General features: G+C 41.1%; 1 protein-coding gene across 19 annotated transcripts in view; it reads right to left on the reverse strand.

The window, feature by feature from the left end:
* Window positions 1-663: 663 nt before the first annotated feature.
* plecb (plectin b) overlaps window positions 664-15,856 on the reverse strand; it is a 100,711-nt gene continuing 85,518 nt past the window's right edge. For 17 of the 19 annotated variants that reach the window (XM_076971615.1, XM_076971620.1, XM_076971618.1 and 14 more), the window contains 8 exons: window positions 15,492-15,848; window positions 15,248-15,331; window positions 15,028-15,132; window positions 14,763-14,861; window positions 9,521-12,874; window positions 2,068-9,211; window positions 1,714-1,815; window positions 664-1,524 (listed from right to left, as the gene is read on the reverse strand). In XM_076971615.1, coding sequence (XP_076827730.1) covers window positions 3,083-9,211; window positions 9,521-12,874; window positions 14,763-14,861; window positions 15,028-15,132; window positions 15,248-15,331; window positions 15,492-15,848 — 10,128 coding nt within the window. In that variant the 3' untranslated portion in view covers window positions 664-1,524; window positions 1,714-1,815; window positions 2,068-3,082. The remainder of the gene's footprint in view (window positions 1,525-1,713; window positions 1,816-2,067; window positions 9,212-9,520; window positions 12,875-14,762; window positions 14,862-15,027; window positions 15,133-15,247; window positions 15,332-15,491; window positions 15,849-15,856) is intronic. The other 2 variants (XM_076971622.1, XM_076971621.1) reach the window with 1 other exon arrangement.

Consider the following 15,856-nt stretch of genomic DNA (forward strand, 5'->3'; position numbering starts at 1 on the left):
AACTACCACATGCACTAGTCAAATGTATCACCTTCTTCTTTCTCTAGCTAGAACTGCTTTGGTACACAAATGGCCATTTTAATGTTATGGCATCCTATTTTATTAACTTTGTTTTATTCCTTGTTCCATAACTGTTAACAGCCCACTGGCTTGTCGCATATGTACTCAACACAAAATGCTTATATACAAACATATATACTAAAATATACCTGCCTGATAAAGTGATTCTGAAGAATGCCTCTACTGTAGAGCTGCTTTATCATAGTTTCTGTTGTGTATTGTTATCTTTGATAACCAAAATATTTTAAAATATTTTATCTACCATATGGACATGAGGGAGAATGAATGAACAAATAAAGGTATACTTAATTTGACATGATCTTTTTGATACCATCAGCAATTAATTTATTTTGTGCAAAGTGATAATAATATAAATAATAATATATGTATTAAATCAACCATGTTGTTTGATTGTATTTTGTTTTCAATCATGAGAATGGACAGTGATGGACCAATGACACACACACACACACACACACACACACACACACACACACACACACACACACACACACAATCTGAAATGCTACAAAAAACCCCCCCCCTAAAAATACTAGAGACCGGACAACAAATCAAATACTAAATAAAAAGATAAATACAAACATATTTCCATAGTACTTTTATTTACATTAGATTATAATATTATGTTCAAAAGCAGTGTAATGCCACCCCCCATTATGTAGTAACTTGTCGATATAATATATAGCTCATATACGATATATATAATACGGAGCGCTTCATCTGAATGTTTAAAATGTCTCTTGTCAAGTTAGTAAAACATGCAAAACAAATATATATTTTTTAGAATATGATATCAAAAATGAGAAAAAAAAATTAACAAAATATGAAGATATACACACGAGTCAAGTACATCCAAGAAACAAAACATAACAGAAGCTTTCTGGGAAAATGAAACACTGGTTGAAGAAGCAACAAAGGAAAAAAAAAATACATCAAATCTCAGTTGGTGAAGGAAATGTCAAAATTTAAAGAATGATTTTGATGTTATCCAACACAATATGCAAAAAATGAAATAAATACAATAAACTGATGATGGCGTTGCGTTAATTAGTGTTGGTGACCTTAGAATGATGTAGAATACAGCAGTGCACACTCAGCAAGTTAAGACAAGCAAAATTAATGTTGAATACAAAACATGATCTAAAGGTATGGTGGAGGTTAGGATATGAAGTGTAGAACCTGAATGTCAAAATGTCTGGTAGCAAATTTACATTAAGTTTCCAATCTGAAGATTGATCAATGTGGTTCCAAGAGTCTGTGTTTATTTATTTATAACTAGTCCAAATAAATTGGTGGGTGACCAGAGTCCAAAGTGGATAGGATTGGCAGATAAATGCTTAGTCCGTGACAGCCAGTTCCTGGTATGATATCCAAGGCAAACGTCAGGTAAACCCTAGCCTCTACTTTCTCTGTGCAAATGATACAGTAGGAGCAATGGAAGATCTAAAAACAAAAACAAACAACAAAAAAATAAATCTATGAGGCAACAAAAAGTAAAAAATGACAATGAAAACAAAATTGTAATAAAAAATAACTATGAAACAAATCAAATACATAGGCCTAAAGGTTTTTACCATTTATGCAAGATTATCAGTAACTGGATGTTTAATGTAATGTTTAACAAACACCAACCTGAATATCTTGAAGTGAGGGCGGTTGGCAAATATCTGCTGTACTGCTGAAGTGTATGTTAACATTGTCCTTCATTACTCCATGATTGGTTAAGGAAAACCTCTGTTAAAATATGGAAAGACATGGAACAGTAATTAAAAACTCACTCATATGACTCCTAATAATGAAAAAGGCTCTCTGGAAAAATTAATCTCTTTCCCAACAGCTTGACAAAAAGATAACATTCACAGGACTATTATACTTAGAGATGTAAATAGTATGATGTAAATATTTGAAGCAAGAGATCAATCAAAACTGTGACCTGTGGAAAAATCAGCAATGTGAAATCAGCAGAGATGTGTTAATTTAACTTACAGATACCAAATGCTCATCATCTCATTCAGGTTTTTTTTCCAGATCTTATGAGGAGAGGTAGGGTCAGACATCTGACATCTTCTTGGCACAGTATACCAGGACCACTTGATTGAAATGACATTGAGCCTTGAAGAGCCTTGTGTTTCACGGAAGCCAAGGATGCTGAAGCTTTTAAATAGTAGTTTTTAAAAGGACTCATAATAATGTATGAGGTATTTGCTTCAATATCAGAGGATCTATTTCGGTACTGTGAGATAACAGATGCTTTAAGTGTGCTTTCTTCCTCCAGTGTTAACATGTAATATTTACTATTTATACATTCTGTAGTATTAGATATTTGCACAACACCCTTACATTCCACGACAGCCAACACCAGTACACAAAGATAAAAATAAACATCCATATACTTCTTTAGTCTAGTAAACATTATTTTCATATTGGCGTATTTTTTGTGCATTAAAAACAGTACAAAAGAGAGACAAATCTGAAATTACAAGTTCAAATGTATGCTGTAAGTAGCATTTAATGGAGTATGCTCTGTATGATCATTTAAAAACTTCACCAAATAATCAATGAAAGTAATTAGCAATACTAAACAGCTATATAAAGTGAGGAGTGGTATTTGAAAAAGGAACACAAGTTAACATTACATCTAAATACAAATTATTAGATTTTTCTGAAGTAGAAGCAGTTAATAAATCTAAGGATGGTTGTTCAGGCTAATTATGAAATGCACAGCATGTAAGCACCCAAACTACATAAGATGAGACATTACTTGTCCTCATCAAAAACATACTGGTAGTTTATGGAATGCACTTTCTATGGCAAAACATGCAAATCAGAATAAATAGGTGTCTTTGTGTATACCATTCCTAAAGCTTTCCTTTGCATCTTATACAATTGTAGTGTACTGTGGTAGAATTAATTTATAGGCCCCAGACACTTTAGGGCTGTGAGGCTGTGTTACTTATAATGTTGTAAGAATGTTTGTTCTGAGTCCACAGTGGAACAACTATTAATATCGGCGAGAATAACTGCTTGAGGTGTAGGAGGATGATGAGAAGTTCATGCTGAAGCCCGAGCCAGTAGCATCAAAACTACCTCTTCTTGAGCCTGATCTGGATCCAGTCCTTGACCCAGATCTTGAACCAGAAGCAGAACCAGCACCACTTACATTGTAGGGACTGTAAAGACCTTTACTAGACTGTGAGCAGGCTTCTAGCAATTTCAGTCCAGTTCCCTCCTCAGTCATGCTTCTGTCTATGGCATCCTTATAGGAGATCTTGAGTTTGGTTTTGGGGCACGTAAGGTATTTAGAGTAAGCACTGACATCTCTTAACTTTTGGGCTGTGCGAGCATCTATAGTGCCTCGCTTGATGGCCTCTTCCAGAGAGACTCTTCCTTCCGCCTCTGGTTCAATGAGGCCTCCAGTAAGATACTGCACTTCCAGGAAACGCTGACCAGCTTCATAATATAGCCAGCCTTTCTTAAGTGCTTGAGCAGCAGACATCTTTGCTTTGGTTCTAGGATCCTCAAATCCACTGAAGGCTTTCTGTGCTAGGTTGATTCTGTCAACCATTAACTTATCTAAAAGACCCTTACTGGTTGCATCAGCAACAGAGAACCTTTCTCCAGTTGACGGGTCTATTATGCCACCTGTGCAGGCTTGTGCTTCCAACAGTCTCTGTCCAGTGATGTTGTCTACTAAGTTTCTATGCATAGCTTCAGTGACTGAAACCTTCTCTAGGGTGTCAGTATCAAGAATTCCAGCAATAGGACCGGTCTCCTCAGTCGGATCATTCCACACAGATGTGGGAGTTTTGATAGAGGGTATCGGACTCATTGGATAAGAGGAAGTTGATCCAAAGGAAGATGACCGGGAACGAAAACCACCCATGTTCCCAGATAACATGTCAGCAAATTCTGTGATGGCAAGCTGTCCAGCGCGATACTGGTCAAGGGAAGATTGATCAATAAGGCCTCTTGCCAGAGCATCAGCAATATCATATTGGCGACCTGATCTTCTGTCAATGATTATGGACTTCTCTTCACCATCAGAAGAGGACATGGTAATTTCTTCCCATTCACATTCTTGCTCTGAAAGTTCAAGGTATGTCTGGTGGTCAATGAGTCCCTTGCGATAAGCTTCGTACACAGACATTTCCTTGCCTGTCTCAGGATCGACAATGACGACTCTGCGTTTGCGAACGGAGGATTTGGAGGATGTCTTTCTTTCCCGTTTCTTTTCTTTTAGAAGCAAAAGCACAAGACCAGTTTGTGGGTCTGTAATGCATCTATCCATTAGCTGCAGATAGGTTAGATTCTCTTCTGTGTTTGGGTCAAAGAAACCCTTGGTATCATCAGATGGATCAGTGAGAATTTCATTCATCTCCTCATCAAAGAGTCCCCGGTTGTAGGCTACTTCCACTGGCAGACGATGACTTTCCTCAGGATCAATGATGCCTCCAGTAGCAATTTGTGCTTCAAGAAGACGAATTCCATGATCTTTCAGGATGAGACCTTTTTTCATAGCTTGGAAGAGAGAGATGGTTTTGCCTGTATAAGGGTCTCTGTAGCCAGTGACAGCCCGTTCAGCAGACATGAGTTTATCTTTAAATTCTGGACCCACAATTCCCATTCTCACAGCTTCACTGACTGTAAGCTTGAGGTTTTTGATGGGATCAATGATGTATCCTGTGGCTGCTTGAGCTTCCAGCAGTTCAAAGGCAGTTCCTGGCCTGATCATGTTCTTTTTCATAGCTTGGTATATGGAAAGGCGGTCTTTACTTGTTTCCAGAAACACACCAGCAATGCAACTTGTGCCCTCAAGGTACTTCTTGAGTCTACTGCTCAACTCTTCAACTGTTACCAGACCCTCTTGGAGTTCAGACACCATTTTTGCATCGATAATTTGTGAGCGGACTAACTCCTCCATTGTGATTTCCTTTCGGAGACCCTTAAACATTGGTACTTTTTCTGCTAAAGCCAGTAGACATTGTCCATTTGTATCAACTTTGCATCTCTTGAGCAGTTGGAAATATGAGAGCTTTTCCTCTGTGACAGGATCAACATACCCCTTAACTTCATCAGAAAGTCTCTCATATGTCTCCTTGTTGATATAGCCACGTTGTGTCGCAACATCTGCTGGGAGATGGAAGTTGAATTCTGGATCTATGATACCTCCAGTGGCTATTTGTGCTTCAAGAAGCCTTAGAGCATAGTCCTCTTGTACAAGGTCCTTTTTCATTGCTTGGAAAAGGGAAATTATTTTCCCACTGTATGGATCCTTATACCCAGTAACGGCTCTTTCTGCAGACAGAAGTTTGTCATGGATTTCTGGTCCGACTACTCCTTTGCGCACTGCTTCATCAACTGTAAGCATCTCATTTCTAATGGGATCAATGATAAACCCAGTGGCTGCCTGTGCTTCCAAGAGGCCAATTGCATCGTCTGGCTTCATTAACCCTCTCTTCATTGCATGATAAATACTGATTGTAGATCTGGGATCAGATTTCACACCTGCAACACTGCCCGTACCGAACAAGTACTGTTTAACACTCTGCAACTCCATGACCTCACGGATGGTCTTCTTCTCTTGCTTCAGCATATTGTAGGTGTCCGTGTCAATAATACGAGCATTATAGAGTTCTTCAATAGTCACCCGGCGTCGGACTATGTCGCATGACTTGATGTTTTCTCCTCTGATTATTTCTCTCTCCTCCATTATTTCAATTATTATGATTATCATTCTCTCTTTTGTTATTTTGCCAGAGCGATAATCATCCAGCAGCTTTATCCTCTCCTCTTCAGGCAGCAGATTTGAGTTCATGACATCCCACAGAGACATTGAGCCTTGTGTAAGACCTTCAATCGGGAGGTCAACATGAGTACTGGCTAGATCACTCTGCGTTTGCTCTTCAGTGTAAAGGTAGGTCTTTTCCACCACTGTTGGTGCCTGTGGTTTAGACAGTCGTAAGAGGTTTAAGCCTGTCTCAGGGTCTGTCATACACTTGTCTTTCAAGTGTTTATATGACACATTCTCGTCAGTATCAGGGTCACAGAAGGTCTTATTTCGATCTGAGATTTCAGCAATGCTCTTGGCCATTTCTTTGCTAAAATATCCCCGCTGGCATGCAGCATCAGTGGGAATCCGATGACTGTTAATGGGATCAATAATTCCTCCACTGGAAGTCTGTGCCTCCAAAAGAGGCATGCCATGTTCTTTAGGGATAAGATCTTTTTGCATGGCTTGGAACACAGAGATTTTATTGCCTGTGAATGGGTCTTTGTAGCCAGTAACAGCTTTCTCAGCAATGAGAAGTTTCTCGTGAAGCTCAGGTCCTACAACACCTGTTTTGACAGCATCATCAACTGTAAGGAACCGATTCTTTACGGGATCCACAATGAAGCCCGTAGCAGCTTGAGCTTCGAGCAGTGGTATTCCTGTGTTCTGTCTCAGGAGTTTCTTTTTCATTGCTTCATAAATGCTAACCTTCTCTTTTGTAGGTTCAAGGTATATACCAGCGATGCTTTCAGAGCCTTGTAGATACTTGTGAACAGCACTGTTTTTGCTCACCTCTTCTGGAGTTGTCTTACTTTGCTGAAGCAAATCAAAAGTAGCTTTATCAATAATACTGGAGTTAAACAGGGACTGAGCTGGGACAGGAGCCCTGAGCCCTTTGAAGCAGGATTGTTCTTGTTTCTTGGCCTCTTTGTCATCCACAATTGTGATTACAATCTTTATAATTTTCTCAATTGTCATTTTTCCAGACCTATACTGCCTCATCAAATCAAGTCTTTGTTCCTCAGTGAGATATTCAGAGTTGATTATCTCCCAGATGGTAACTTTCCGTCCTTTATATGGTCCACTTTGAACTTCCACTGTTGCCTGTGTCATGGCCTCTTTGGTCTGTGCCTCAGTGTACTTGTGTTCTTCTTTGTTACTGATTGCTTGTTCAGATAAGGGCAGAAGCTGAAGACCAGTCTTTTTGTCAGTAATGCATCTCTTCTGAAGCTGCATATATGTGACATACTCTTGCGTATTGGGATCATAGTAACCTTTGATTTCATCTGTTGGGTTACTCAAGATCTCATTAGTTTCATCAGTAAAATAACCCCGCTTGCAGGCAATGTCATGTGGAATGCGATGGCTTTTCACAGGGTCTATGATGCCTCCTGTTGACACTTGTGCATCAAGGAATCTGATTCCCTGGTCCTTGTTGATCAGTTCCTTCTTCATAGCCTCAAACAAAGACACAGTTTGTCCAGTGTAGGGATCCCTGTAGCCTGTGACAGCTCTTTCTGCTGACAACAGCTTTTCATGCAGTTCAGGGCCAACGACACCAGCTTTGACAGCTTCATCAACTGTAAACTTCTGGTTTTTAACAGGGTCTATGATGTATCCAGATGCTGCTTGAGCTTCTAGGAGATTCATAGCATGCCCTGGGCTCATCACGTTCTTTTTGATTGCCTGGTATAATGACATTGTTTCTTTAGTTGAGCTGATGACCACTCCGGCAATGCAGTTTGAACCCTTCAGAGACTTGCGTACAGCCTCCATTTCAGACACCTCTTTGATGGTCTTATTTCCTTTTTGTAACTTGTTATAGAGGTCCTTGTCAATAACTTTGGATTCAAGTAGCTCTGCTGCAGGGACAGGTCCTCTGAGGCCATCAAATTCAAGCTCATGCTTTTTCTCTTTTTCCTCTGCAACAGAGATTACAATTTTTATTATCTTTTCTACTGTAATTTTGCCTGATTTGTACTGACGGATTAAATCCTTTCTCTGGTCCTCTGTGAAGTACTCAGAATTAATTATTTCCCAAATTGTAACTGTTTTTCCTTTGAATCTTCCAAATGGCACAGACACGGTTGTCTTATTGAAGACATCTCTGGTTTCTTCATCAGTGAAGGTTCTGGCACTAAGTGCTGCTCCCTCTGTAACAGGCAAGAGGAGCAATCCAGTTTCAGGATCAGTGACACACCTCTCCATTAATTGCAAGTATGTGAGATTTTCTTGGGTGTTTGGATCAAAGAATCCTTTTGTATCATCTGAAGGGTCTTGAAGAATTTTGTTTATCTCTGCATCAAACTGTCCCTGTTTATAGGCTGTTTCAATTGGTACACGGTGACTATTAATGGGGTCAATGATTCCACCAGTAGCAATCTGAGCCTCTAGCAGTCTGATGGCATGGTCTTCCACTATAAGGCCTTTCTTCATGGCCTCAAAGAGTGAAATCTTTTCCTCTGTGTAGGGATCCTTGTAGCCAGTAACAGCCTTCTCAGCAGACAGCATTTTGTTATGAAGTTCAGGTCCTATGAGACCTTCCTTCACCGCTTCATTGACAGATAGTTTCTTGTTTTTAACAGGATCAACAATGTATCCAGAGGCTGCCTGTGCTTCCAGTAGGACCAAACCAGTTCCTGGAGCAATCTTCTTCTCTTTGATAGCTTGATAAATAGGCATTTTGTTATTTGGATGAACAAGCAGGCCACTGATGCAGTTCGTACCCTTGAGAATTGCTTTAAGTTTTTCTGTCTGGCTCAGCTCATTCACTGTGATCTTGCCTTTAATTAGCTTATCATAATCCTTTTTGCTTAAGAGGTCTACTTCTAATAGGCGGCTTGCTGGGACCTTCTCCCTAATGCCTTCAAAATATAGGGCAGATTCTCCATTTCTACTGTCCACTTCAACACTTTGGCCATTGAGGTCAACAGTCTGAATCTGTATCTCTTGAGTGCGGGATGTTTGCTGTTTTTGAACTTCAAGTTGCTGAAGCTTTTCACGCAACTTCTGATTTTCCTCAGCAAGCAGTTTCTCCTGCTCAAGCTTCTTCCTCTCAAGCTCTTGCATTTCTTTTTGTTTTTTGAGCATTTCCTCTTCAGCGTCTTTTTGCTTCTTAAGAGCAATGTCCATTGTGACCTGAAGTTTCTTTTTCTCTTCTTCCATGAGTCTTTGTTGTCGCTGCTGTTCGTCCTGTAGAGCTCTGGATTTTTTCACTTCTTCTTCAAACTGGCTTTCCAGCTTTTTCTTCTCATCTTCAATTTGCTTTTCTTTCTTCAAAAGCATCTCTTTTTCTGAGATGAATGTCTGCTGCAGGATTGTTTTCTCCTGTTTAATCTGTTCCTGTTGTGCAGTTGCCATCTAAAGAAATTGGAGGCAAAATAAAAGTGTTAAACATAAATACAAAATACTTTTCCTTCTACATAAATACATTGTAAACTACATTGTTAACAAATTCCCAAGAAATTTTCATACTACAGTTGAAAGTAAAGTCTATACTCTAAGAAAAAAAATTCTTAATAAGGAACAATTATCAAAACTATGTAATTCAAGGTGTAAGACAGTAGCAACTAAAAATTATTTCATTTGATAATTTAAGCAATGTTAGTTTTCAGAAAGGGGGTTAACAATGACATAAGCTGCAAAGTTATGCCATGTTTAACACAATACCTCTTTAGATTTTTTCTGCAAATCTTCAGCGTCTTTTTTCAATTTAGCCTTTTCTTTTTCAAGGTCAGTGATTGCTTTGCGAAGTTCATCAGCTTCTTTACCACTACTTAATCTCTGTACTTCCAATGTTTCAACTATGGTCATTTTCTCTTTTGTGGCAAGTTCAGTCTCATGAAGACGGGCACTGATGTCATCTGCCTGCTTTTTGAATTTCTTTGCTTCCTCCTCAGCTTTTGAATGGGCATCACTAAGCTGAGACACCCGTAGTTTAAGTTTCTCAGCTTCAGCTGTGATCTCCAACTGTCTCTTGCGTTCAGCTTCTAATGATTTCTGGAAGCCCTCTGTTTCCTCTTCAAGTCGCTGCTGCATCTGCTGTTTGTCTTCAAGCAGTCTTTGAGCCTCCTCTTGAGCCATGTCTTTTTGTTTCTGAAGCATTTCTGCTTCAGCTCTCAATCTGGAGGCTTCCTGAATGGCCTGCATCTTTTCCTTGAGCATTTTTTCAGAAATTGCCCTTTGCTGGGCAAGATCAGACTCTGCTATCTGTCGCAAGCGTGCTGCCTCCTGAGACTCTATGCTGAGTCTAGCAGCTTCTTCTGCTAACTTTTTCATGTTCTCAGCTTCTTCTTCCAGGAACTTGGAAGTATTGTCCTTGTCCTTTTTGATAAGACGCTGGTTTTCCTCTTCAATTCGCATCTTGAGTTTGATAAGCTCCTCCATTTGGATTTTAACTTTAAATAATTCATCTTCTACCTGGGCCTTCTGCTTAACAGCATCACTGACTTCATCCTTGAGTCGATGAAGCTCTTCATCCAACAGTGATTTCTGTTTGTCAGTTTCATCTAGTTGTAATTTCACTTTGGTAAGCTCTTGTTCAACTTGAGTTTTCTGCTTAAGGGTTTGCTCTGCAAGTGTTTTGTGCTTTGCCATTTCTGCGTCTGCTTGCTGTTTCTGTCTCAGTGCGGCAGTCTCTGCCTGAGCACGCTTGGCCGCTTCTAACTCAGCTTCCTTTCTGAGTCTCTCAGCATCTTCCTGGGCTTGAGCCTGACGAATAGCTTCATCTTCAGCTGCCTGGCGCTGGCGCTCTGCGTCCTCTGCTTTCTGGCGAAGAAGAGCAGCCTCCTTTTCGGCATTTTCTTTGGCCTTCTCTGCTTCCTCGGCGAGCTTTTTGGCTTTTGCATGCTCTTCCCTTAGCTTTACCTGCATGAGGCTATCTTCCTTCTGTTGCACAAGGACACTCTGGACTTGATACTCAGCAGTGCTGCATCTCTGAGCTGCCTCCTTTGCCACCAGGATTTGTCTCTCCGCCTCCTTGTCGGCGTCGTCCTTCTGCTTTCTGGCCTCTTCTGCCTTCTTTTTCAGACGCTCCACCTCCTCTTGGGCGGCCTGGCGCTGTCGAGCTGCTTCCTGCTCTGCTGCGGCAATCTTCTTCACCTTATCCTCAGCTTCTCTCCTCCTGTTCTCTTCCTCCAAGGCAAGCTTGCGAAACTTTTCCGCCTCCTCTTCAGCCTGTAACTTGCTCTTCTGGGTGTCTTCAGCGATATTCTTTAGTTTGTTTAATTCGAGCTCCAAATCAAGTTTGCCAGACGAAGCCTTCTCAAAATTAAGCTTCAAAATACGAATCTCCTCCTCAACAATTCTTCGCTGTTTGAGAGTTTCATCTACAATTGCTTTCTGTCTTTCTAATTCTATATCAGAAGATTTCTTGAGCAGGTTGATCTTCTCCTCAATGTCTTGCTTATGCTGGCTTGCCTGATCTTCTAGAGCCTTCCTCTGGTAGGCCTCATCTTCTGCTTGCCTTCGGAGGCGTTCATTTTCTGCCTCTTTCTCCTTGAGTGCTATCTCTGCCTCAGTTTTTAGATGAGTGGCCTCATTAATTGCAGCAAGCTTTTCTTTAAGTATTCTTTCAGCTTCCGCTCTCTGTCTGGTCGCTTCCTCTTCAGCTACCTGCCTCTGCCTTTTGGCCTCCTCAGAAATAGCACGAAGCTTAGCTGCCTCCTCTGCAAGGTCCCTCATTTTAGCCGCTTCAGCCTCCAGGAGCTGTTTGCTCCTTTCAGTGTTAGACATGCTCTCCTTCTCTGCTTTGGATTTGAGCTGTAGAAGTATGTCCATTTCACTTCTTACTTTGGCCAGCTCGTCTTCAAGCTGCTTGCGCTGCTGCACCGCGGCATTGACCTCATTTTTCAAGCGGTAAAGCTCGTCATCAAGCAGGGACCTTTGCTGCTCCGCATGGTCGAAGTCAGCCCTTAGACGGATGAGCTCCTGCTCAGCGGACAGCTTCTGCTGGGCTGTGGCTTCAGCCAGTTTCCGCTGCCTCTCCAGTTCTTGCTCCGCCATCTCCTTCTGCTTCAGGGCAGACTCCTCGGCTTTTGTCCGTTTTTTGGCCTCCCGCTCGGCCTCTTCTTTTTGCTTCTCAGCTTCCTCCTGGGCCAGAGTCTTTTTGTGGGCTTCTTCCTCAGCCTGAAGCCTCAGGCGAAGGGCCTCGTTTGCCTTCTGTCTCCATTTTTCCAGCTCTTTCTCCGCGTCCTCCCTTGCCCTGTCTGCTTCCTCCTGTTGTTTCTTGAGGCGATCCGCTTCCTCCTGTAGCTGCATGACAGCTCCGTGCTGTTCTTTAAGTGATTCCTCGAGTTTTGAGGTCTTCTCAACAAATGACATGCGCTTACTCTGGAGCTCGGCGGCCGCACTCTTCTGTGCTGCTTCGTGGGCGAGATTGATCTGCCGGTCTTTCTCCACCTCAGCCTGCTTCATGCGCTTCTCGGCCTCCTCCGCCTGCAGCTTCAGTTGGTTAAGGTCATCAAGCGCTTTCTGCTTCTGCTTGGCAGCCTCCCGCTCAGTTTCAGACTTAAGCTTCAGCTCATCCTCTGCCTTGCGCTTCTTCTGGGTCTCTTCGGTGACCTGCTTGCGCAGTTTCTCCGCCTCGTCTTGAGCAGCTTTCCGGAGTTTCTCGGCATCTGCAGCTTTCTCCCTGAGCTGCGTCAGCTCCGCCTCTGCTGTGGATTTCTGCTTCACCGTTGTTTCCAGCTGGAGCCTGATGATACGGATCTCCTCCTCAATTTTGGTTCGACTCTGAAGTGCATCTTCCACCTGCTGACTTTTTGATTTGATCTGCTGTTCTGAGATGTTTCGGAGTTCGTGCAACTCTTGCTGAATGTTCTGCTTTTGCTTCTCAGCATCCACAGCAACAAACTCTCTCTTGCTAACTTCTTCTTGCATCATGAGCTTAAGTTCTTTTGCCTCTTGCTCTGCTTTGGCAATGGCCTTTGCATGAGCTTCAGCTAGCTGCTTCTGTTTCTCTAACTCGGCTTGCATTTCAGCCATTTTTTTCCTCTCCTCCTCTTTAAGTTTCTCAGCAGCTTTCTGTATTAGTGGAAGCAAATGGTAAAGAGAATTATGATTAAGGTCAAGCATGACAGAATGTTAAGTGTTAATGTTATTTTTAGTTCAAAGAAAGATGCATACATGACAAATGTTAAGGCAGGTTTTCTGAGAACAACGCAAACAATATGCAATTATTTGGGTTATGGCAATGTGATATAATTAATGTATGGAGACAAGAGACATTTCTTTCACAACATTCACTATTAGATTATAAGGTCATGCGAATGAGGCATTTGTTCCATGTATGCTGGCTCTCCAATGCCTATTACAAGGGTGAGAGAAGCATGTCTAGTGGTAACAATGCTGAACACATGGCACACAATGAGTAATCCATAGCTGTAAATTCCTTGAAACAAGTTGAAACTATCTCTGGATGCACATTAAACACACACCAACACAACCTATAGTGTTTTTTCTCCTAATGAAAAGAAATGTAATAATAATGCAAAATGCATGTGGTACAAGAAGTCAAAAACACAACCACACTTGACAACCAACCAAGTGCTGCATACAATTCAAAGGGATCCATAGAACAGAAAAGACTAAAGTGCTTGAAAGTAAACTGACATGTTAATATATGCTCACATAAAAAAAAATGCTAGAAAGATGCAGTAAAGCAGAAGGGCCAGAAAGAGTAAAAAGATGATCACAGCTTTCCATAAATAATTAAAGACATCTAATTCTCCTGCTTCAAACATTCAGATAAATAATTTATACACACACAATATTTTTTGGAATGCAATACAGCCATTTTTTTGTGGTATCAAAAATGTGTCCTGATATTACTTGGAATTAAGCAGTGAGAATCAGATAATCTCATCATTCATATTCATGTGAAATCAGGCTTTAGAGAAGGATAGGGGAAATATCTAGGAGTGTGCAGAGTGAAATATGAAGGAGTGAGCAGAGTGAAATATAGAGGAGTGAGCAGAGTGACATTTTTACCTCTTTAGTGCCCAAACAAGACAAGCAATCATCATGACAAAGCACTGGCAGGCAGTTAAGAGAAGCAAACAAATAAAGGTTAGGGTTAGAAAGAAATGGGGAAAGGAATCTGTTATTCAGTGAAAGTGAAGAAACCGGTCTGAAGCATACAAAGGGTTTAGATACCAAGTGAAAAAGAGCCAAGTAGAAAAAGAAAAGTAAACAATAAACAAAAAGCAGCTTTTGACACATCAACAACATGGCTGCCAGGGCATCATTCGGGATCATGGCAAATATATGAAATATATATCTCATGTCCGCAAATCTAATACAATATTATGATTAATTGCTGGCACTAATTTGAACATCAAAAAATCTAAAATGTTCTGCAAGGTTTTTTAAATCAGTGCCCTTTCATGAATCGGGAGAAAGTTAATTCTGTGACAAATCACTGTGATTTCACATCCCCCAACACAGCTTTTTGAGCCATTTTAACCAATACAAGTCACAAATTAATGGCATCATGTTCATACCATCTGTGATTTGTGATCAAACTGATCTAAGACAATTAAAATATTTCTGTAAAATATCTTTTACAGTCGTGCAGATGACTATAAAATATTATTGAGGGTTGAAGCGTGCCTCAAAACAGAAAAGATTTTCCATTTGACTTTCTTTGCATGTAATGACACTTTCTTTCCTCAAATGAATAATTAATGATGTCTTATTGTTATGGTTTTAATGTGCATTTATGGCTCTAGTAGTATGCTCTTTCAACAGTTCCTGCTATGTGTTTCCAATGGTACACCTCAGTACATGGCAAATGGTTGTCCAGTCATCCATACATTAAATATTTGTGATTGTTTCCTGGTGAGTAGTTTATGAAAGGGTTAATGTGTTGGTTTTGTTTAGTAGAGTTCAGTCCCTTGGAAATGCCACGTACCTCCTCATCCTCAAGCCGGGTCTGTGTGTCTGTGATGAACTTGATGTATTGGCTGGTCAGTGTCATCAGTTCACTATAGCGAGTTCTCAGAGTCACATACTATGGAGGGAAAATATGACTATGTTAATATTTGAAATGTAAATTTCTTTTAAAGACATGTTATCGATATACACCGGAGCTTTGCTTTTAGAAAAAACTACAGGTGATTTACAGTATGTAAGCACAATTGTAAAGTAATAGCAACAATTATTGTGCTTTCACAAACCTCCTGAATTATGTTGTCAGAGGCAGATTCCACCTTGGTTTTCTTCAGAGGAGATGTCAGGGGTTCTGCTTGGGCTTTGTAAGCCACCAGCTGTAGTTCATAATCCTGCAAAAGGTCAGTTTGTAAAAGGTTTTTAAATGGGAAATGGCAAAAGCAATAATAGTCAAACGGCAAAAGCAAAAAAAAATATGTGGAAAATGTCTATGTTCGTGCCACTTACCTTAATGGTGTCAATGTAAGCCTTGGCATATTTTTGACATTCGTCTACTTTCTCTTTGTTTTTCTCGATCTCCTCTAGAAGTTTCTGTACATTAGCATTAATAAGACAGAAATACCTCAGCATATTAATAAGACAGAATTCATTTCATTGTGTTTTCACATTCTCAAATGCCACGGAAGAGGAATACACTGTGTGGCACTGATACATTTCTGTCTAAACGGTAATATTCCAAGGACAAGTTCACCTTTTCCTGAGCAAGCTGTTCTTTCAGTGTCTTGCTGTCAGTGATGGGCACGGCCTGGATCTTCTCCTGCCGCTGCTTGGCATCTGCGATCCAGCGGATGAGCCAGTCGTAGCTCTCGCGGTAATACCCCAGCTGCCTGCCCAGCTGTTCCAGCTCACGCTGACGCAGGTCCACCTGGGCGAAGACGGCGTGCCAGCGTTCCTGCAGGCTGCCCAGAAGCTGCTTGTAGTGGTCCAGGTCGGCGTCTCTCTCTCTGTGCACCTGGGACATGCGCTCACTCACTGCAGTGGCCTTGACCAGCTGCCCCTCGAGGGCATCGAATGCAGGCTGCTGGCCCTCTGCCTCTCCACGCATTTTCTGCCAAA

This window comes from Brachyhypopomus gauderio, chromosome 13 (genome assembly GCF_052324685.1).
Source record: "Brachyhypopomus gauderio isolate BG-103 chromosome 13, BGAUD_0.2, whole genome shotgun sequence".
Lineage (NCBI taxonomy): Eukaryota > Metazoa > Chordata > Actinopteri > Gymnotiformes > Hypopomidae > Brachyhypopomus > Brachyhypopomus gauderio.